Source organism: Histoplasma capsulatum (assembly GCF_000150115.1).
Source record: "Histoplasma capsulatum G186AR genomic scaffold supercont2.5, whole genome shotgun sequence".
Lineage (NCBI taxonomy): Eukaryota > Fungi > Ascomycota > Eurotiomycetes > Onygenales > Ajellomycetaceae > Histoplasma > Histoplasma capsulatum.
Window position 1 is genome coordinate 2,178,157 of NW_025544805.1, and position 21,202 is coordinate 2,199,358.

Consider the following 21,202-nt stretch of genomic DNA (forward strand, 5'->3'; position numbering starts at 1 on the left):
GGGCATCGTACCCACCAGGCTGTCAACTTCCTCGTGGAGTCAATCCTTGAAAATCTCATGTTCCATAGGCTAGAGAGCATAAATAAATGTTTCCAGTTGTTCTGAGAACATATAAAGACCTGGGGAGAACGGGCTGTGAGCATGGAGAGCGAAGCAAGACGAGGCATCCTAATTCATATTAATGTACTGTACATTGCCGGTCTTCTGCTAAATGGGAGTCTAGATAATTTGAATTGCAATATCTATCAAAAGATAGCCAGAAAAATAGCGAGATCTTGGTCAAAATTAGTTACTGTCGTGAACACGGCAAAAACTTTATTATCATTCAAAGGGTAAATTTGAAGAAGGGGGGGAAGTATCTGGGGATCCCACCAACGCTGCTCAAGCCTTCCCAGACAAGCTCTGCGGGATCCTAGTTGGGAAAGAATCTAGAGAGGTGAAAACAAGAAGTCAATGCTTACGTCTTCACTCTGAAATATTCCTCGAATGTAGACATTACGACGCGGGGCTCTTGAACTGGAGGAGGGGCACAATAATTGGCGGCGGGAGTAGTATTGCGCGAGCAACTTCTGATAGTTTAAGGTAACGCAATAATCCCAAGTGGTTGCTGTTGAGCCTTCACTTTCTGCAGTTTTTGCAGGAGTCAGGTCAATCTCCTCTACAGGAACAAACCAACACTCCTTCAGGCCGATGGCGAATCTGTTTCTATTATACAAGACGAAAACAGCAGAGTTCCCACAGAGGGCGTCGTGAATTCCAATGAGAGGGGAAGAAAATATAGAATCCATTGAGAAGACCAACAACGGTACAAAACGCGATGCAGAAGTATGCGCCAGGTTTACCGCAAATTGAGACGTACGGCATTGTTTTATGGTCGATGCCCTGACATACCAGTGACGTGTGGAACCGACGATACGAAAGCAGGCACAAAATCCAAGAGGAATAGGCGGCTATATTGATCATATTAACAAACCAATTGAACACCATGCCTGCACTAAAGCTGGTGCTCAGGTACGCCAATAGCGTAATGGAGAGCAGCTCGTCAAGCGAAGTAAGAGACATGCAGCGATTCAATATTTGTGGCGAATATCCTGCCACGGCCAGAGAATAGATGGAGCCAGAAGCCAAGTGCATGAAATGCTACCAGAGGACTACGCGGCGCACAAGATAACAGTATCCACGATGTGGTCAAGCACCTGGATGCCTGCATGCTTGATTCCAACAACAAAAGGAGAAGCTCCGGCGCCAGCGCCGCCAGAGCCGCCAGATGTGAGTTCGGGTATGTTGGACGGGTAGGGTAAAGTAACCGCTAGGATACGAAGTAAAGAGAACAGGATGAGATGAACTATGAATGTTTTGGCGGCCACGGGTAGCGTCCTTCGATGGTTCCTTGTTTTGTCGCTGGTGGATCCCGGAACTGAATAATGAGGTTCGCCATATTCACCTCAAAGGGAAAAAGAAGTGCATATGCATACCAGTAATTCCAAAGCAATACAAAACCAACCGATTTCGGGAGAAAATCTGTCAAGTAGAATTCCGGAGACGCCCCACGAGAAAGGATATATGCTGCGATTTTGAGCAGCAGCATGAAAAACAAGGTCCAAACAACGGAACAGATAGCGATGGATGTAGCTAGAGTCATCGTCAGACCTCCTCTGGCCAAGGTTCGTCCAGGGCCCACCAAATAGGCCGTGACAATGCACCCCTGGACGATATTTGTCACATCGTTGAGCGATTTATTTGAGGGTTTGAATAATAAAGACTTGCTGTTTACCTCAAATGAAATCATGTAAAGATCCTTCGCCTTAAGCCAGACCGAATCCCTTTTCGTTGGCGGCATCTCCGTGCCATTTTCAACCATTCACGTTCCATCGAAATCCCCAATCTCTCTCACTAGTAGGTTTTTTTTTTTTTGTTTGGGGGGGGGGGGGGGGGGGAAGGGGTTGTTGGGGTTCCATAAGACGTTGCACCCTTTGGAGACGCATCAGCGACATGTCTCTCTAACTTCTCAATCCCTTGAGGGGCTGTGATAGCTCCAATCGTGGTAGAAGAGCAGAGCCATGACCCACGCGAGGCTTCTGCGTAGCCTTGAGCAGCTTCTGCGCAAATTTGTGCGGGCGGGCGAACAAGTCTGTCCAGCGGTGCGCCACTTGAGCAACCATGAGTGCGACTACTGCTTGATCAGAATCCGAGAATCTGCATCACTGAATGGACAATTACCACCAAGCTCAATTGTCATCGTTTCCAAACCATCAGAGCAATGGCGAGCCACGATTCCGTCCACAGCAGTATTTCCAATGAAGGCTACCTTACGCACGTTAGGATACTTACAATAAGCCTCACTGACTGAAGGTGTATTTATTGTCGATCGTTATGATGTTCAGAATACCAGATGGTAGGCAATTGGTGAGGCATGATGATGTCTGAACAATGCTCTATCTTGCAAAATGCAGACTGCTTATGATTTCATGCTCGGAATTCCTCTCTACCCTTGGCAGTCCCCAAAAGTGTGTTTGGAGGGAACCATCAAGGTGCCAAGATCGATTATTGCCTGCCCGTTACGGTGCAAAAGCGGGTGATCAGTCGCTTCTCTTGGCGTTTGCCGTGAGAGCAGCGATTTACATCTCTGCATATCCAGTGGCAGAGAGCAGGATGACTGACACTCCTTGTCGATGTTGAGCCATCCTTTTTAAAGGCGGTCCGGAATACGCTCCTGATCTCCAGAAATTTTCTCTCGTGCAAGTTTGGAGACCGATGACACCCAACTCGAGGATACCATTACCGGCCAGTCATGGTCGCTCTCCGAAATTTAAACCTTTGGAGGTTAGGTCTATTCCTAGACGACATCTATTCATTTGTCATGGCGCTGGATTTTGATTTTGATTTTGATTTTATTTTTTGTTGGCAATTTGCTCAGTGCCTTGAAGGCTAGGAATTAACCTTGGCTTCGATTTCAATTGTTGAAAGTAAAGAAACATTTAAAAGCTGCAGGCTTTCATTTTTGGATTCTCTTCTCGCCTGCTCATCTAGTATCTATTATATTTTACACTCTTGAGTAGCGAACTCGTTCGGATATCCCCATTCGTCTGCAACAATGGCTGTCGCTACTCACCATCCCTTTGACCCTCTTACCCCCGAGGAAATTTCCAGAGTGCGTCAGCCCTTGTGTTTCTTTCATATTTTCTGCATACCCACTGCTAAAACAGAATTTATTGCAGGCTGGACGAGTCGTTCGTCTGCATTTCGGTGGCCATGATCCCAATTTTCGAGTCATCACCTTACAGGAGCCCCCCAAAAAACTTATGATACAGTATCTCGAGAAAGAGCATCGCAAACAGCCTTCAGAAGATATTCCCACGCGCTCTGCGCGTGCTGAAGTTGTGCTGAAAGGCCACAATGATGCTAACGAGCTATTTGAACTCTTTGTCGATCTGGACAATGACAAAGTCACCCACAAGCAGCATCTCAAGGGAAAACATTCCTACATTGATGCGGACTACATGAAAGCAGCTGAGGCTTCTTGCCTAGCCAATGACGAAGTGCAGGCCGCAATACGCTCCCTTGACCTCCCTGCAGGATCAACTGTTGTGGTGGAGCCTTGGGCTTATGCCACAGACGGAATGAATGACATGGCCCAACGAGTCACAATGGTTTGTTGCTCATTACCTCCTACAAGTTACCTTGCTTTTCTTTTCAAGCTTACCGCTCGTTCAGTGTTGGTTCTACCTTCGCATTGAAGAGAATCCAAATGCCAATTACTACGCATACCCTCTCGACGTATGTGCAGAGGTTTCAGAGACTCTAGAGGTCACCAAGGTCTATCGTTTGCCGACGAAACCACACGAAATAGTCAATAATGAACAAAAACCTTTCGATTGTCGGAAAATCCGCCCGAAAGCAGTTACAGAATACCACCCAGACTTGAGACCAAGCCCAAGAACGACTACTAAACCTTATCAAGTTGTTCAGCCGGATGGACCATCTTTCTATATTAGTGGAAATCACGTAGAGTGGGAGAAATGGAGTTTCAGAGTAGGTTTCAATTACCGCGAAGGATTGACGCTCCACGACATTCGTTACGATGGCCGGAGCTTGTTTTACCGACTGTCTCTCGCGGAGATGTTCGTACCTTATGCTGACCCACGAGCTCCTTATCCCCGCAAGGCGGCATTTGACCTCGGAAATGACGGTGCAGGAATCAACGCCAATAATCTAGAGCTTGGCTGTGATTGTATAGGTATGCACAAGCAGAATTGGTCCGACAACTGTTATTAAGTTGGACTCTCTGCTAACTCATCACCTTTAAAGGTACCATCAAGTATTTCGACGGTTACCATAACACGCCCTCTGGGCAGCCTTTGAAATTGCGAAACGTGGTGTGTTGCCATGAACAGGATGATGGTATTCTATGGAAACATACCAATTTCCGCACTCAAACACCTGTAGTAGTTCGCTCTCGTATTCTCGTTTTACAGACTATCATTACAGTGAGCAACTACGAGTACATTCTTGCGTTCCATTTCTATCAAGATGCTTCAATTTTTTATGAAGTTCGTGCTACTGGTATCCTGTCCACTGTTCCCGCCAACATAGACACAAAAGCCAAGTTTCCTTATGGCACTACTGTAGCTCCAGGCGTTCTAGCACCATATCACCAGCATCTCTTCAGCCTGCGCATCGACCCAGCAATCGACGGCTATTCTAATTCTGTTGTCGTTGAAGAATCAAAACCCCTTCCTTTGGGCAATCGCTCTGTCCACAACCCATTTGGTGTAGGCTATTGCACTGACAGTCAAATTGTCGAGGAAGAGGGGGGATTTGACCTCGATTTCACCAAAAACCGTACCTTCAAGTTTCTCAACGAGAGCAAGATAAACCCCATAACGGGCACACCGGTTGGATTCAAACTTCTCCCTGCTTACAGTCAAATGCTCCTCTCCCATCCTGAATCGTACCATGCGAAGCGCTCAGAGTTCGCTAAGCATGCTGTTTGGGTTACTCGCTATGAAGATGGTGATCACTTCCCTGCCGGCCGATATACAATGCAATCTACCGGCGGTGATGGTATTGCTTCTGCCATTGCTAAGCGAAAAGAATCGAACGCGTCTGGGTCAGTCAGAAACGAGGATGTTGTCATCTGGCACACATTCGGATCCACCCACAACCCTCGAATCGAGGATTGGCCGGTTATGCCAAGTGAGAAACTCATTGTTGGACTTAAACCCGTCAACTTCTTCTCTGGCAATCCAGGCTTGGATGTGGCTCCCTCGGCTCAAGAGAAGAACAAGAGTGTTTTGTATACTCGAGATGATTCCAAGGCAACAGCATCGTGTCATAACTCTAACCTCTAGTTATTTTCTTAAAATCATTTCCCAGCTCGAAGATAAACGAAACACACAAAACACAAAAGCTAATACAGAGATAGACTAAAAATCACTGTCATCGTTAGAGTGTATTAAACAGGAATAAATGGTTTTAATGTATTCTATATTCCATTGAAGAGCAACAACCTATGTAGGAAACAATACTGCCAAAGGTTTAAAACATTACGCCAACACGTGCTCTGGTGGCAGGGAAAATCTTCCACCAACAAACAACAGCTAGATGTAGGCACGCAACGCACCACGGGCGCGACACCGAATTGGCTTTGTGAGGGAGTTGCTCTCAATTTAGCTTTACATTAGCGATAAGCAAGTTGTCACCAATTCCTGGTTAAATATCTAAATAGGCAGATATGATTCTACTTTCGCCCGCAATGCCCGACGGACATGGCGGCATCAGCTAACAAGGAAAACATAGATTTGCCCCCCCACATATCACTACCGACAGTGATCCTTAAGAATCCCGCATCGAGGTCGTTGACCAAAGCGGTTCCCAAGAAAGCCATCCCCGCAACTTTTTGAATTCCCCGCACTTGTTGAAGGTATGTTTTGATAGATAGCTAGGCATGGAAGTCTTGCCCGCTTCCATACAACTCCTGATTCCAGCCGTATTTCACATAACCTCTACCGTTAGCTAACGCTTTACCATCGACGTTGTATACAGGAACCCGAGCATGTCCATATTCTGAAATACTCTCCAAGCTCTGTCCTCGACGTCACCTTTATCACCATGGCAGAAATACTTTCGCGTTTGCTCTCCTTCCCACCCGCGACGCCAACACTGTCCAAAACATCCGACGTAGAGTACGATAAACAGATATGCGTTTTATATTCGGATCTGAAGCGTATACCTGCGCTTAAATTAGTTGCAGACATTCCTGGGAGAGGCAGTTTGTTGGAGGTTCGATCTCTCCTTCCCATCGCAACAGGTGAAATAACAGCAGAATGAAATAAATCCGAATATCCGGCTGATAAAATTGCTGGTGACAGCTGCTGGACCCGAGCACCCAAACACTGGCCTACCTTTTTGTCCTACTATCCCATTACCAAGTTTCGCAGGAAAAGACCAAAGAATCATTACCAGCCAAATGGCTGCCAGGGGGTGAAATCTGGCGGAAATCAGTAGCATTATTAGATGTCTTCGACCCTATTCAAGTCAGATATGCGGGCCAGGAATGGAGGAGTCTTGTTGATATGGTAGCAAAATCGGCCGAAGTCGCATCACGAGTGAGATCCCCAAATCTTGCATTATTGTACAGTTCAAACTTGTTAATATCTTTGAAGCCTTTACTAGCTCTACGTCCTTTAAAACAAGCTATACTTCGCCTAGATCCATCATCTTCTACCTTCACATCTCTCCATACAACTTTCGTACGGCTGTGCCTTCAATCAAGGTCTTATCTAAATGCTTTGGATATTCTCGACAAGCCTATTTACCATTTCCCAACAGCCTCTGATAAACAATTTATTAAAAGGTCACAACTTCTTCCGTGTCAGCAGCACGAATCGAGCATGTCCTTTATCACCACCGCATCCGGGTTACCAGGGAAAATAAACCACAGATCTTATTTAGAGTACTTTCTCTATGGCGCCATGGTTTACATAGGGCTGAGGAAATGGGACGCCGCTACCCATTTTCTCGAGGTGGTGATTTCTGCGCCAACAACAAACTCAGTGAGCATTATCATGGTAGAAGCTTACAAAAAGTGGGTTTTACTGGGCCTTGTGGAAATGGGAAAGGTAAATAATTGAGCGAGAGCCAATTTTTTATTCGAACTGCTAACCTTTCGTCCCATAGCCTTTGTCTATGCCAAAAACAGTGACACCCTTCACAGCGAAAGCATATAGATCACTAGCGAAACCTTACGACGCCCTCGCTGATATCTTTAAATCGGGAAATTTGTCAAGGTTGCAAGCAGAAATCACGGCTGGTGAGCGCATTTGGCTCAATGTAAGTGACACTACACATACCGTTTACGGGGACATATGACGCGAAAGGATGGCTAACTCTTGCCATGTCACTTGTTTTTTCCACTTCCTAGGATAATAACATGGGTTTGGTTTCACAAGTATTAGCTGCATATCAGCGATTTTCTATCGTGAAACTCGAAAAGACTTTCGCCGCATTGTCAATACCCGATATAACTTCATACCTGAGGCCCGGCGTCCCAATGACTGACACCTTCGTAGCAGGCTTGATTACTGCAGGACAGTTACGGGCGTGTTTGATGCACACTTCCGAGTCTTCGACCCCCGCGGTGCTTCGTTTTACATCTTCGACATCGGTATTGGGTCATCAATCAGAAGTCGAATTCAGTGCTGATATAATAACACAAAAGAACCGGCTGGAAACGCTTCTGAGGAACGTACATGGAACTGATGTCAAATTGGAGTTAGGCCGTGAGTATATAGAAAGCTTGCGGAAAGCACCGAGAGGTTCTGATATCGACAGTAAAGATAAAGCAATGGCATGGATCTCCAACGGCGCAATCGATGAAGATTTGATGGGGGATTTCGAATAGAAATAATTTACATTCACAATGCTTCGATAGTGGAAGATTTTGTGCCTACTTGTATGGACGAATGATCGAATTACGGTAGTGTGCTGCTCCAGCTGAGAGTTTAGATGCATAAGCAAGATCAGTACCGATCTTCGTTATGCTTCCCATAGGCAACAAATTTTCGCTTTCACATCTTCGGGGGTTCCTTGGCGATAACTCATCACTCTCCTATGATGAATGTGGCATGCTCTCGCATGGCTTTAGGGTGGTCGAATAATCTAAACCCTAAGAAGAGTAGGAAAAAAGATATTCGGGGACGTCGAGTAGAGAGAATAATCTGTCCATAGTGGCTTTCTAACACAATCGGATATTACCTTAAATCACAGTTTATGTTAATACAACAATGGAGAAGCCGTAGCTTTCAAAAGGTACAATTTGTCACCAATTTCGAAGGATAACGGAACATCGTCATGCGACAAGAATATCAATCAGGAAACATAGAAAATGAGAAAAGGAAAAGACGCCAGCCTAATGAAAATTCAAAACGCAAGCTGAGTGATTCCGCCATGGATCCAGCCTTGGATTTTAACAAACAAGGACAAAATGTGTCATTGTTCATCCTCAGGTTATTTAGACGGCTGTATTTTGCGTAGTTGCCGGTTCAGCCGACTCAGTTTGAGCGTCAACGTTAGGGATAGACGAGGCGGTTCCGGATAAGTCGGTGGAGCGCGCTTTCGGATTCTTAGTATAATAGTTTGAAATAGCGGATTTAATTGCATCTTCAGCAAGCATGGAACAATGGACTGCATTGACAACCGGCGATTAATTAACCATACCCAGGTTCAAATATGAAAAAAAAAAAAAAACACATCCGTCACTTACGTTTCACGGGCGGCAAACACAGCTCCTTTGCAATCTCAGTGTTTCGGATCTTTCCAGCTTCCTCCAATGTCATTCCTCTGACCAACTCTGTCAGGTAGCTGGAGCTGGCGATGGCACTGCCGCATCCAAAAGTCTTAAATTTAACATCACTGATGGTATTGCTATCCTTGTCGACACGAATCTGCAATTTCATGACATCTCCACAGGCTGGCGCACCAACAAGCCCCGTACCGACATCCAAATCTCCCTTTGACATCGAGCCTACATTCCGGGGATTGCTATAATGATCTAGCAGTGCAGAGAACGATCAGCTAACCATGGAATTGGACTTGAGATACACAAGTGCCAACTATACAATATCAGGAACGAAATAAGACCAAACTTATCTTTTTCATGATAGCTCCGAGCAGACGACACGACGATGGGGACCAAATGATAACTACTTAAGCTCGAGATCGAAGGCCGGACGGTTAGGGGCATGAATGACAAGGGCGACGCCCGCGGGGCAAGGGTGAGCAATCGTCTGAACATCGTTGTTGAAATGTGAGGATATAAATTTCGACGAATATGTGACCTCGATGTAGGAATGTGAAGGTAACGATCGAGGATTGAATCCAGTACACTAACTAATAGGTGAGTCCGGACTGGGGCGGGATGATGAAGATGGCTGATTGATAAGACAAGTGGAAGCGGAAGCGGATATGAGAGAATTTTAGCCACATATCACGTGGTTTAATGGGATGTTTCTTGGCGCCTTGCCTTCCTATTGAGGACTAGCGTTCCGCATATGCATATGTGAGTTATGCTAAAAGGTCACAGAGATAACCTGGATAATTACCAAAGGCTTCGCGTTGCAGCGTCATCAATCAGATTTATATTTCTAATACGGACTAGCGCACTGTGCACACAGTTCATAACCCCGATTAGCTAGCAACCAATACAACCACTCAGACGTCCAACACAAAATATTAATTCTATATCATCTACAAGTTAGTTGAATTAAATTGAAGCTGTAATTGTTGAGATATTCAACTTTTTATAAGGGTAGATTTTGATGGTTTTAAGAGATGTCATAATATATAAAATGTCAAGATAGGTCTCAGACGCAATCTAATTCTAAACCCCAGTGGGCAAGCTACAAACACACAACGAATGGGCACTTCTACGTGTTCAAGAGGATTCCAATGTCAACCAGCTGGATAATCTCCTCGCGCGAGACAAGGGCCAAAATAAAAAATAAAAAATAAAAAATAAAAATAAAGACCGGCTAGCAGCAGTGGAGAACATGAGTAGCAAGAATATGGAAGCATCTAAATTTAAACTTCTATAATATAATACCCAACATATAATTACACCATAACCCATTCACTCCCTCGTTTGACAAACTTATCAATCATCAAGCCTATGTCATTGAGCACGAATCGACAAACATAAAAGCCGAAAAACTCAGACGCATGCCGAGCGCTAAGCTCAAGCCCAACAAGCGTCTCAGATGAATGCTTTAAACCAGGGTCTTCGACTTGTCGAGCAATTTGATCTACATTTACAGGTTAACTTTCATGGGCCACACTGAGACGGCAGAAGAGGAGGTAAGGTGATTCCGTGAAGGTTATCAGACGAGAAGATTGCTTACCAAGGATCTGAGCCGCGTCGAATAGCCTCGCCAGAGCACTCATGTAGCTCGCATTGGGACCAGTACACTGCAACTGAGTTACATTTCTCTTCGGCGTACGAAAATCAAGGCTGTCTGTCATCGGCAACGACTTCATCGTAAGTGCATCCCTGCCTCCATCCTTCGGTGCAGAGGTTGACTGGGCAGGGCTACCCGTTCCAGAGTTTTTCGATCTTAACTTTCGCCAGGACGTTAAATATGATTTGCTTGAGCCACCGGCATGCCTTCCTGCGGCATTTTCATGGATTGTAGAAGTATCTTCTACCGATGACTTAAAAAGGGGCATGGATCCTTGGACGCCAACCTCATTGCCCAGCTTTTTTGACCATATATTCTGGACTTGATCAAGGACATTTTCTAACGACTGCATCTCCTCGAGAACGGCTTCAGCATCGTAATTGTCAGCCTGGGCGAGCTTCAGCAGGGCGGCCGTTAAAAGATCGCAACTTGATATTTTCTCTTCCACGGCCTTTAATTTAACATTCTGGACTCGCCACACATCCCGTGGCACAAAGAGCTTCGCTGTAATATACCCACCTCGAGGATGGGCAATGGTCTGATACAAACACCTCATTAACCAAAATGGTCGAAGAAGAAAAGATTGCGGGCAAGGTTCCAAGGGCAGAGGAGAATTCGAAACAGATGGGTTGGAGGAACCCGGGTTTGTAAATGAGTGGATATGGTTATCGAAAATGTAGGGGCCCCCGGCTTGAAGACTGTTGGCAGCAAAAGCACCGGTGGTAGGAGTGAATGAAGAAGGGAGTGAAGGACTGCTCACTTTCCTCGGCTCTATATTCGCAAAAGAGGCGCTAGCCGGCGTACCTGGTGTCTGTGAGACGATATCTGGAGTTGAAACAGACATACCTCTAGCTTTCATGGCCCTGAGACTCGAGGAAGATATGTTCTTTCTAAGATTTTCTGGGGCTGACGGAACTTTTGCTACTATATGTGATTGCGATGGTAAAGAACCAGAGTCATCTACCTCTTGGATCTGGGTCCTATTGGTGATTGAGTCGGTATGACCAGATTCCAGAGGTTTTGAAGCCGACGGAGTGGCTTGTATAGGGTTATTTGTTGCAATCGTTTTGACCTCACAAGTCGCATCTTGAGCAAGTGGTACTTGTACACTAACTTTACCCTCAGTTTTAGGGCCCGATGAAGACATGTGGGTAACTGCTGTAGAAAGAGGGGCAGCCTGTCGCCTATTCGTTTCGATGGATAGTTCTTTCGGACTCAAGCCATTGTTCGCTCGTCTACCTCTCACACTTGTTGATTTAGTTGATGTCGCCAGGATCGTATTGGAAACCGAAGGTAAAGGCGATGGCAAACATGGCGGCAAGGGAGGCAACGATTGCAAGGAAGATGATACTGGTGGCGGTGGTAATGCAGAAATTGGGGGCGGGTGAGGAGGGGATGAAGTCGGTTTCACCCTCGCACCCAAGGATTGAAATTCAACACCTTCAGCAAGGGTTGAAAGTGAACCGCCCGCAGTCGTTAGGCTTGATCCAATGGAACTCCCCCAAGTCCTACCAGAAAATCCACTGGAGTCTGACTGGCGCGGAAGGGCAGATTTTGATTGCAGGTCAAATTCGAAGTCGGCCATCATCTCCTCCAAAATGCGCTCCTCCTCCTCATTCTCTACGTCCTCATCATATCCTCCAGCAACTGCCCCAAAATTTAACAGAACATCGTCGTCATTCAATATGCGTCTCTCGTTGTTTCTAGCTAACGCAGCTTCGGATTCTATCTGAGCCTCCCTGACCTTTTGCTTTGCTAATTCAACATTCCTCCTGGCATTAGATATAATATCACCAGGTACGATACTATCTGCCTCGCGTACTGGCTCAAATCCTTGATCATAGGCTGCTTCAACAGCGGCATCCAGAGCAGCATCAAATTCCGCTTCAGTACCATCGCTGGCATTGCGGCCGTGTTTCGGTCGGATATAGAATAACGATGACCGCGATCGAATTGAGGAACTTGATGAAGCGCCAGACTCATCAATAGTGTCGAGCCAGGATATTGATTCGGTGCTTGCATCACGGGAATGCTGTTTCGGCAAAGGCGGAAGAGGGTTTGATGATTTTAATTGAATAGATGCTTGCTTCGTGAATTCCGTTGGTGGGGAATACGTGTTTGGCGACGAAGGCGTCTTACCTGTCGTTGCGGAATCTAAACGTGCATGTTTTAATGTCTCCTTAGAAACTTTCGCTTTTATACGAGCGGCGTTTTTAAACGACTTGGACTGTGAACGTTCGTGCAACAGTCGTGAATTTGAGACTGAATTTGAGACTGAATTTGAGAGTCTAACATCCTCATCAAATACAGATGGTAGTAGAGACTGGCGTCTTGGAGGGATTTGTGAGGGAGCTAAGCTGCGTTGCCCTCGAGAGCCACCAGAATAGGCGCCGTCATTGGTGACTAGGTTCGCTACTACAGGTGTGGGTGTATCCTGATACTCTGTCTCATTCATCGGATACGACGGGAAAACAACATCAGAAGGAGATTCCGCCCCTTGAGGTGGCTCAGGTAAAGCCTTCCCATCGGCACGCTGGGATGGTAGACCGAGCCTTCGAAGCTCAGTTACCCGACTCGTATAAGTATTTCGCTGGATGCCTCATATGTTAGAATTGGACCTGTATATGGACAATATGACAAATAACGATAATAACAGTAACGATTAATATGATGGGCATTGAGGGAAAACGGACAATCTCCTCTAGCTTCTGTTTCTCATCATGACCACCACTATGATGCATCACATGTTGTAGGAGCTGACACGCATCGTTGTAAGCATCGATGGCGCCCTCGTAGTTCATAGCATTATCGAGGAGGACAGCAGCGTTGGCCTTCTGTAGCGCCTTAGAAAGCATTGTTTTTTGGGACGGGGCTCGATTTTCCCGGTCCTGTTGTTTATCTCTATTCATTGAGACAAAAGCCCCGATCTAGGGCAGGGCTACTACGTGGGGTACAAGAAAAGGGGTGGAGTCAGAAGTTTGGAGTCTGAATGAGCCCGGCAGCATTAGCCCGCAAAAGAACTTTAACCTCGTCTGAAGGGGCATGAAGGTGGTCCACCTCTTGCAGAACTCCCATTTACTGTGTGTGGGCAGGACCGATCCTCCTCTTCAGCAACGAATGGGAACAAGTATTGTGATATAAATATCCAATCGCAGGTAATCGACGGGGGGGTAGTCGGGAATCATAGACCGAAGGAAATACTTTTACAGTTAGCTGGACGACTGGCCAGTGCTGAGAAGGGTTTTTGCGAAGGACACGACGGGTGACTAGATTTGAGAGAAGTGCTGTTCGGCGACAGCTGAAAAGTCTCATGGGAACAATCGCTCGAAGGCTCATTTGGCAGGATGGGAACTCATCATTGAGTGGGGGAATCCGAGGTCAAAGCCAGGCCTTTTAGACGGTCTGGTTAATGACGGGCGACGCTGGGAGGTTGCGGGCTGACAGGAGTTCTTTGATAGGCGATTAATATTAGGATCAATGCCGGTGGCAGTCTGGTGGTAAATGGAACAGGAGGAGCCAATCGACCGAGCTAGCACTCATTTGGCCGCTTGCTGGGGTTCCGCTGATTTAGACTTGATGTTTGAAATTGGCACGCGGCCACCTTGGAGCCTTTCAGATGAGAGTCTACGATGCATTGAGCCAAACATGGGAGGGATATTTCCGGTTGAAGGCAGTTAGACAAATGGAATGAGAAGCCGCTTGGAATTCCAAATATGACGAGAACGATAACGTACACCTGATCTCGGGCGGAAAACAGCCATCATCATCTCATATTTTCTTCAAAAAAAGAAAAGAAAAGAAAGAGAGTGAGAGAGAGAAGAGAGAGAGACAGGCATAATCTAATCCTCCATTAACTGTTCTAATTACAAGAATAAGAGAGAGGGGAGGAAAATGAGAAGAGAAGAACTACTCTGTATATCCTTGTCTGAGATCCGGCCACGATAAGGGTCTTCCAAGTCATTCCCTCGATTGTATTAAATAACCTAAAATGGCAATAACATACTAAGAAGTCAGAAAATCGCCGGTAGTAATATGCAGTACGCCATTGCACAGGGATCCCAGAAATTGGAGATAGATTCTATTCATGTCTTGTATTATGGTTGGAAATGCTCCCTGATCTTGGTCATTGTCACTACTCACCATGCTCAGCTATATATAAGCTGGTAAGGTATATCCACATAATAACGCTCAGAGGACAATTCGGCTACCTATATTGGGCTTGTTCGCAGTTACTACACTTTGAAAGGCATTATTATTTTACAAAATAAAATATACCGTCATACAGCTGTATTTATATACAATACCATTTTGAACTTCAGGTTTCCGATTTTAAAAACAACCCGATATAAAGAGGCCCTGGTTCCTTTTTGTATTATTTGGATATGAATGAAGCTATTTTACTTGCGGTACCACATTCGAGTGATCCTGGTGTGTCGCATCTTCTTCTGCAGTTGGAAGATTCCATACATAAGAGCTTCTGAGGTTGGAGGGCCTAGCAGAAAACGGGTTAACAAAGCACCATTACCAGCTGGAACCATAAGATATAAGATATATCACTCACATCCGGGAACATAGATGTCTACTGGTACTATCCTATCACAGCCCCTTGTAACCGAGTAGCTATAGTGATAGTAGCCGCCGCCGTTTGCACAACTTCCCATGCTGATAACCCAGCGAGGATCGGGCATCTGATCATAAACCTGTCTTAGTGCTGGTGCCATCTTGTTCGTCAAAGTCCCCGCAACGATCATCACGTCCGATTGTCGCGGAGAGGCCCGAAAAATAATACCCAGGCGATCCTGGTCGTAACGGGGAGTCGACAAATGCATCATCTCCACTGCACAACAAGCTAACCCGAATGTCATGGGCCATAAAGAGCCCTGTCTTGCCCAATTTGTAACTTGGTCAAGCGTCGTCCTGTTAGGGTGGTGATTAGCCCTTCTCCTGAGCAAAGAGTGATGTCCGGGTATTCTAGCACCCATACAGTGCATATTGCATCGCCCCACCCTCCTTTTCCTGGCTAGGCAAAGGAAATTCTCTTCGCAGTTTGTCCGTTGCCGTAAGAGGAGCGCTTCCATACTCGTGTTTCTCGACTTCGGTGGAGGCGTTGCGGATTGGAAGAAGGGTACTGGAAGCTATTGACCGCTGCAAACCAGGCGGCGGGATCAGAGAGGCAACTTCCCGCAGTTGAAAATTAGCATTATAACGGGGCCAGCGCAGAGTTGGAGCTCTTACGGTAAGGTGCCACCCGCGGTGATGCCTGCCTTAGAGAGAGCATTGGGAAATTATTAGCCCAACGAACCGCAGATCAGGGATGTGGTGGACTCTCGGAGGTGGGAGATGAAAAACAGTTCAAAGCTGCCATCCAGTCGTGGAAATGAATACAGCGAGTTTCAGAGCGTACAGTCTTTCTGTACTGTAAGGCAGTATATTATACGTGTACAGAAACGTATTGTATCCGGTCACATGATGATATTATTGTAACCTTGGAACTCCTCAAAAGGTCTCAGAGCATATTCACCCGGTGTCAATGATGAAATTATCACTCTACAGCCTTTGCATTCGAGAGTAGTATGGGAAACCCTTCAATCGCTTGTATCGGCATAATTGGAAAGCTCGTAAGATAAACCCGGCCTGCGCTTCCTTTGCACCTAATAAACCTTCGAGGCTGACAAAATACATTGAATGTAGGACAATCCTCTCCATATCTCGATATTCCCCCCTCATGAGGAATCCAGACTCGAGCTTTCACTTCTCCTTAACTCATGTCTTGACCTTTTCGAAATACGCCGAAAACACACGGCAGTGGATCAAGGCCTAGGCCTATTACATGCTTTTGACGAGAGGTTTGCTGCCTATGGTTGGCTAACGAATACTGACGTGAAACTTTTGATAATCGTTGACATGGATGGAAGAGTCACATCCGATATCGACAAGAAAAGGGTGCAGCCACTTGCGGGTCTCCGTGATGCTGACTTGAAACCGGCAAGTCGAGATATCCATACCTTCAGATATCATGCTGACATTGCTTGAACAGGCCTTCCGGACAATACAAACAACGTACATTAAGCTCTTGCAAAACCCCTTCTATAAGGCCCATGATGCAACACCAGTAGGAAGAGCTCCTATGTGTGTGCCAGAGTCTTTTAAAACGGCCAATAGTCGGTTCATTCAAGAAATTGAGGAGATTGGTAAATGCTGGAATGTTGGGATGACAGGGGTGTGAGATGTGGTGTAAATGAGAGGGGAAAAATATGTAATAAGAAATCCATAGTTATTCTCTAAAGTCATATACAGACAGAGACTATAATAGTCTTCATAACACTATCATTTTTATTAACAGAATTTCACTCTATCTGTGACAGATTAGCATCTGTTAGTAGTTAACTTATACAACTAACCCTCTATCACCTAGACTGGTCAGTGGGACCATGAATTTCACATTTGATTTGATTTGATTTGATTCCAGTTCATTTCTTGGTATGATTTTCAGTGGGATCAGAATTAAAATGAAAGTATAAAGAGATCAAAATTTTCAGAAATGAAGTGTAAAAGAATCAGATTTGAGACTAATATAATCAGAATATATAATAGATTAGCATCTACTAGTAGTTAATCTATACAATCAAATCTTTATCACTGTAATGAATTAGTATCTACTAGTAGTTAATTTACACAATCAATCTTTTACTGTATATACTTATATATACTTATAAAGTTCTCTCATATTCTCTTATAATTTCATTTTATAATTATATATATTTTAGTATTTTAATAATTCTTTTATTCTATACTCTCTCAGAATATAATCTTTAATATTTTTTCTATTTCAATTTCTCTATTTATAAAAACTCTTTTATATAATTTCTTTTTCTAATTTTTTTTCTTTTTTTTTAATTAATTTATAAATTATTATCATGATAATATTAAGTTTATTAATAGTATTATTAAAATAGATTATATAAATTATATAGATAGTATAAATAATTTAATTTATAATAATAATAATATCTATTTAATTAATAATATATCTATTATATTATAAATAGACTAACTGATAAAATTATATATTTTATATTTAATTTAATTTAATTTTAACTTAAATTTAATTTCATTCTAATGATTATATAATACATCAATCTGATAATATAATTAATAAAGATATTATTTCTATTTTATTTAATACTCAATATTTTAATAATTTATTATTAGATTTTCTATTTATTACTGTTAATTTATTTATTATTATTAATCTATTTATTACTATTAATTTATCTATTACTGTTAATCTATAATATATTTATTTATTATTTTCTTATATATTATCTTTGTTTATTACTATCTTTTATTGCTATATTCTTGCTATCACTATTTCTATATGTATATATATACATTCATATGTATTTTATATATTTTTCTTTCTCTTTCTTTTCTTTCTTAGTAATTAGCTATTAATTACTTATTACTATCTGTAAATCACTTACTACTATTAATATTATTACTATTCTTATACTATATTCTATCTTCTGCTATTCACTCTTTATACTGTTATTATCTTTTATAATTTTTAATTACTTATTCTATAAGAGACAGTTTATTGAGTAATAGTTATAATTTTTATATACAGTATGTAAAGCAGCAGTGTGAGAACTAGCTGCTTTTATCACAAAAAATTCTTAAGACTTTATAAAAATTAAACTGTAGAAGATAATACAGTGATATATCAGAGAGAATTTGAATCAAGTAATTAAATATTGAAGTTATAGAATATAAGAATCAGATTATAATAGAATAATTCACTGATCTCTAGAAGATTAAATCAGCTGCTATTTATATATACATAGTATTATAAACAGATCAAATTTAATACAATATTAATGATATTTATATAATGCAAGCAGTATAATAATGCCTTGATTTTCAACTCAATATGATGTTGATAATGCTATATTCAGTAATATTATATTTTTAGAGCAACTACTCTTTCTAATCTAATATAAACATTTTAATATAGATTTTTTATAATTGTTCTCTCTGAAAAAACTGCTGTCTCAGTAGATCAAAAAATTGTAGAGTAATTATAGATAATTTACAGTATCAACTGACAATGAATATTATTGTTTTATTTACAACACAAAACTTGTAGAAATAACTGAAATTATAGAATATATAATCTTACAAAGAATATAGAGAATCAGAATCTCTGAATAAATCTTAATATAACAGATTAGCATTTATTAGCAGTTAATTTATACAATCAATCCTCTACTGTGTGCTCATATACTTATGCATATTTATGAAGTTCTTTCACATCTTCTTATAATTCTGCTTCACAATTGTGTATATTTTAATACTCTAATAATTCTTTCACTCCACACTTCTTCAGAGTGTGATCTCTGATATTTCTTTCACTTCAATTCTCTTATTTATAAGAATTCTCTTGTACAATCTCTTTTTCTGATCTTCTTTCTCTTTCTTTTCTTAATTAATTTGTAAACTGTTATTAGAATAGTATCAAGTTTGTTGATAGTGCTGTTGAAATAGATTATACAAACTATACAGATGATATAAACAGTTTAATCTGTAATATTAATAATATCTACTTAATTGATAATATATCTGTTATATTATAAATTAATTCATCTGTATTTAAGATCTGAATGTCTAGTTATTAGTTTTTATATCTGAGTATATCAATTACATTTAAGATCTGAGTATCTTATTATCAATTTTTATATCTAAATATATTGATTATATTAAAAAAAAGATCTGAATATTTAATTGTTATATAAATTCCTTGTTGAGTCTGAGTGCTCTTATTATTAGATATATAGATTATCAAGTCTAAATATCTATAATATAATCAACTGTTTTATAAAGAGATCTGAGTGTCTATAAACTGTAATACTATAAATAGTATTTATGAAGAAGCTTGATAAGCTTAGTACTGCAATACTGTGAATAGTATTTATGAGAACTTAAATATTTATAAGTATTCTGTTCTCTAGAATTATATATCTTTAGATACTAAAATAAATTATCAACAAATCTATAAACACTTACTGTATTTGAATATAATGAATGATAATCTAAATCTATAAAGTATTCTTCAGCAGCAAGTGCTGCAGATAGCTGAGTTATAATAATAGTTTACTGAAATGAGTATATCTATATTCACTGTTTCCTCTATACCCACATCTTATAAGAAGTCTCTGAGAGAGAAGCTCTCAATTCTCAATAAGTACACAGAAAACTTAGTATTATATCTTATATAAAAGTTAAAAATAAATATTAAATTAAATATTGATAATTAAATAATAGACTTATTATTGAATCAAATATGATATATTCACAGCAGATTAGATGATGATATATTAGTAAAATTTTAACTCTGAATGAGTTACTACTCAGATAATCAGTATATATCAGAGCTAATTTTCTAACAGCTTAATACTTTTTTTTTTAATTCTATACTTTAAATTAAAATATTAAACTGACTAAATAAAATTCATCAGAAGAATACTGTGTTAGTAATCTATTTATCTAAATTTAATTATAAACTCTTAGAAATAGATAGACAGAACTGAAATGATATTATTAAAATTAATATACTATTCAAGAATTTGAACTTTCAGCTGTATAATCAAAGTATAGAGTGTCTGAAATTCTCAATATATAGTGAATACTACACAGATCTCTGTCTATTTGATAATAATTTATTTCAATTTTATATATTTCAGAACTGTAAAGAATTCTGCTGAATGAATATATATATTTCAAATTATCTTACAATAATTCTTATATCTGAATCAGAGTCAATGAACTGAATCTCTCATATAAATATCAGATATTCAAAAGTTTTCAATATTTCAGATAAAAATACTATTGACTGAATTGTCAGAAAAGTCTATATATATTGTGATAAATTAGAGTATTTTATAAATCAGTACTCAAATACAGTTCTTTCAAGTTGATTCTCTGTATATATAAACACTGTGTTATCTATAAATAGATAAGAACAGAGAAAAGAAAAGCTCTCACTCTAAAATATAAATAAAAGTTTAAGAAGTAATAAATCAGCTGAAGATTTGAGCAGAAGATACAAGCAGATATAATTATAATCTCTATTATTATAAATAGTCTAGTCAATATATATACAATGATAGATAGTGATTTTTTTTATTATACTTTTATAAACACTCAGCTGATAGAGAAGTATAAGCTTCAGTGTATTTCTTTCTCTAAATTATATAAACTGAATGAGTTTGATGATTCTAGAGAATTCATCTTCTATAATATAATAAAATTCAATATCAATATAGAAGAATATAAGAAGAAGAGTATTTTTATATATAAAATACAGAATCTTAAATATAATTTAATACTTAATCTGTTATAGCTTATAGAATTTGAAATCTTATTAGATATATATAACTATTGTTTTATTTTCTCAGAAGACAACTATATCTATAAAAAGAATATTGATAGAACTGCTGATCTTACTCAGATATTGACAGAAGTATTTAAATTATTAACTTATTAAATATATAAAAAGAAGAACATTCAGATATTTACTGCTAGTATAATAAATATCAAGAAAGTATTAGAAAAATTAGAGCTCAAAAATCTCAAAAAACTTCACAAAGAACTCTCTGAAATATATAAGAATTTCACAGATGTATTTAATGAAAAAATAGCTGAGATACTTCTCTTTTACTGAGAGTATAGTATAAATTATATAATTGAGC

At 40.7% G+C, this 21,202-nt stretch overlaps 7 protein-coding genes across 7 annotated transcripts; 3 read left to right on the plus strand and 4 right to left on the minus strand.

Annotated features, from left to right (window-relative positions):
* Positions 1-207: 207 nt before the first annotated feature.
* HCBG_04688 (proline-specific permease) lies at positions 208-1,840 on the minus strand (the record flags this gene model as incomplete). The annotated part of the gene is made up of 5 exons (XM_045431737.1): positions 208-219; positions 462-625; positions 892-950; positions 1,165-1,401; positions 1,476-1,840. The coding sequence occupies 5 exons, from the start codon at positions 1,838-1,840 to the stop codon at positions 208-210; spliced, it is 837 nt and encodes a 278-aa protein (XP_045288290.1).
* Positions 1,841-3,094: 1,254 nt separating this feature from the next.
* Positions 3,095-5,351, plus strand: HCBG_04689 (amine oxidase; the record flags this gene model as incomplete). The annotated part of the gene is made up of 4 exons (XM_045431738.1): positions 3,095-3,151; positions 3,219-3,650; positions 3,715-4,237; positions 4,309-5,351. The coding sequence occupies 4 exons, from the start codon at positions 3,095-3,097 to the stop codon at positions 5,349-5,351; spliced, it is 2,055 nt and encodes a 684-aa protein (XP_045288291.1).
* A 760-nt stretch (positions 5,352-6,111) lies between these two features.
* Positions 6,112-8,037, plus strand: HCBG_04690 (uncharacterized protein; the record flags this gene model as incomplete). Its single annotated transcript, XM_045431739.1, has 5 exons — positions 6,112-6,282; positions 6,372-6,608; positions 6,666-7,121; positions 7,180-7,332; positions 7,424-8,037. 5 exons carry the CDS (start codon positions 6,112-6,114, stop codon positions 7,901-7,903), a joined length of 1,497 nt encoding a protein of 498 aa, XP_045288292.1.
* Positions 8,038-8,233: 196 nt separating this feature from the next.
* HCBG_04691 (iron-sulfur assembly protein) lies at positions 8,234-9,375 on the minus strand (the record flags this gene model as incomplete). The annotated part of the gene is made up of 3 exons (XM_045431740.1): positions 8,234-8,685; positions 8,765-9,058; positions 9,151-9,375. 2 exons carry the CDS (start codon positions 9,018-9,020, stop codon positions 8,513-8,515), a joined length of 429 nt encoding a protein of 142 aa, XP_045288293.1.
* A 685-nt stretch (positions 9,376-10,060) lies between these two features.
* HCBG_04692 (uncharacterized protein) lies at positions 10,061-13,309 on the minus strand (the record flags this gene model as incomplete). Its single annotated transcript, XM_045431741.1, has 3 exons — positions 10,061-10,301; positions 10,398-13,044; positions 13,148-13,309. 3 exons carry the CDS (start codon positions 13,307-13,309, stop codon positions 10,114-10,116), a joined length of 2,997 nt encoding a protein of 998 aa, XP_045288294.1.
* A 1,290-nt stretch (positions 13,310-14,599) lies between these two features.
* HCBG_04693 (NADH-ubiquinone oxidoreductase) lies at positions 14,600-15,732 on the minus strand (the record flags this gene model as incomplete). The annotated part of the gene is made up of 4 exons (XM_045431742.1): positions 14,600-14,946; positions 15,016-15,371; positions 15,439-15,631; positions 15,690-15,732. The coding sequence occupies 4 exons, from the start codon at positions 15,730-15,732 to the stop codon at positions 14,852-14,854; spliced, it is 687 nt and encodes a 228-aa protein (XP_045288295.1).
* Positions 15,733-16,027: 295 nt separating this feature from the next.
* Positions 16,028-16,912, plus strand: HCBG_04694 (uncharacterized protein; the record flags this gene model as incomplete). Its single annotated transcript, XM_045431743.1, has 4 exons — positions 16,028-16,072; positions 16,146-16,439; positions 16,492-16,676; positions 16,870-16,912. The coding sequence occupies 4 exons, from the start codon at positions 16,028-16,030 to the stop codon at positions 16,910-16,912; spliced, it is 567 nt and encodes a 188-aa protein (XP_045288296.1).
* Between the last annotated feature and the right edge of the window lie 4,290 nt (positions 16,913-21,202).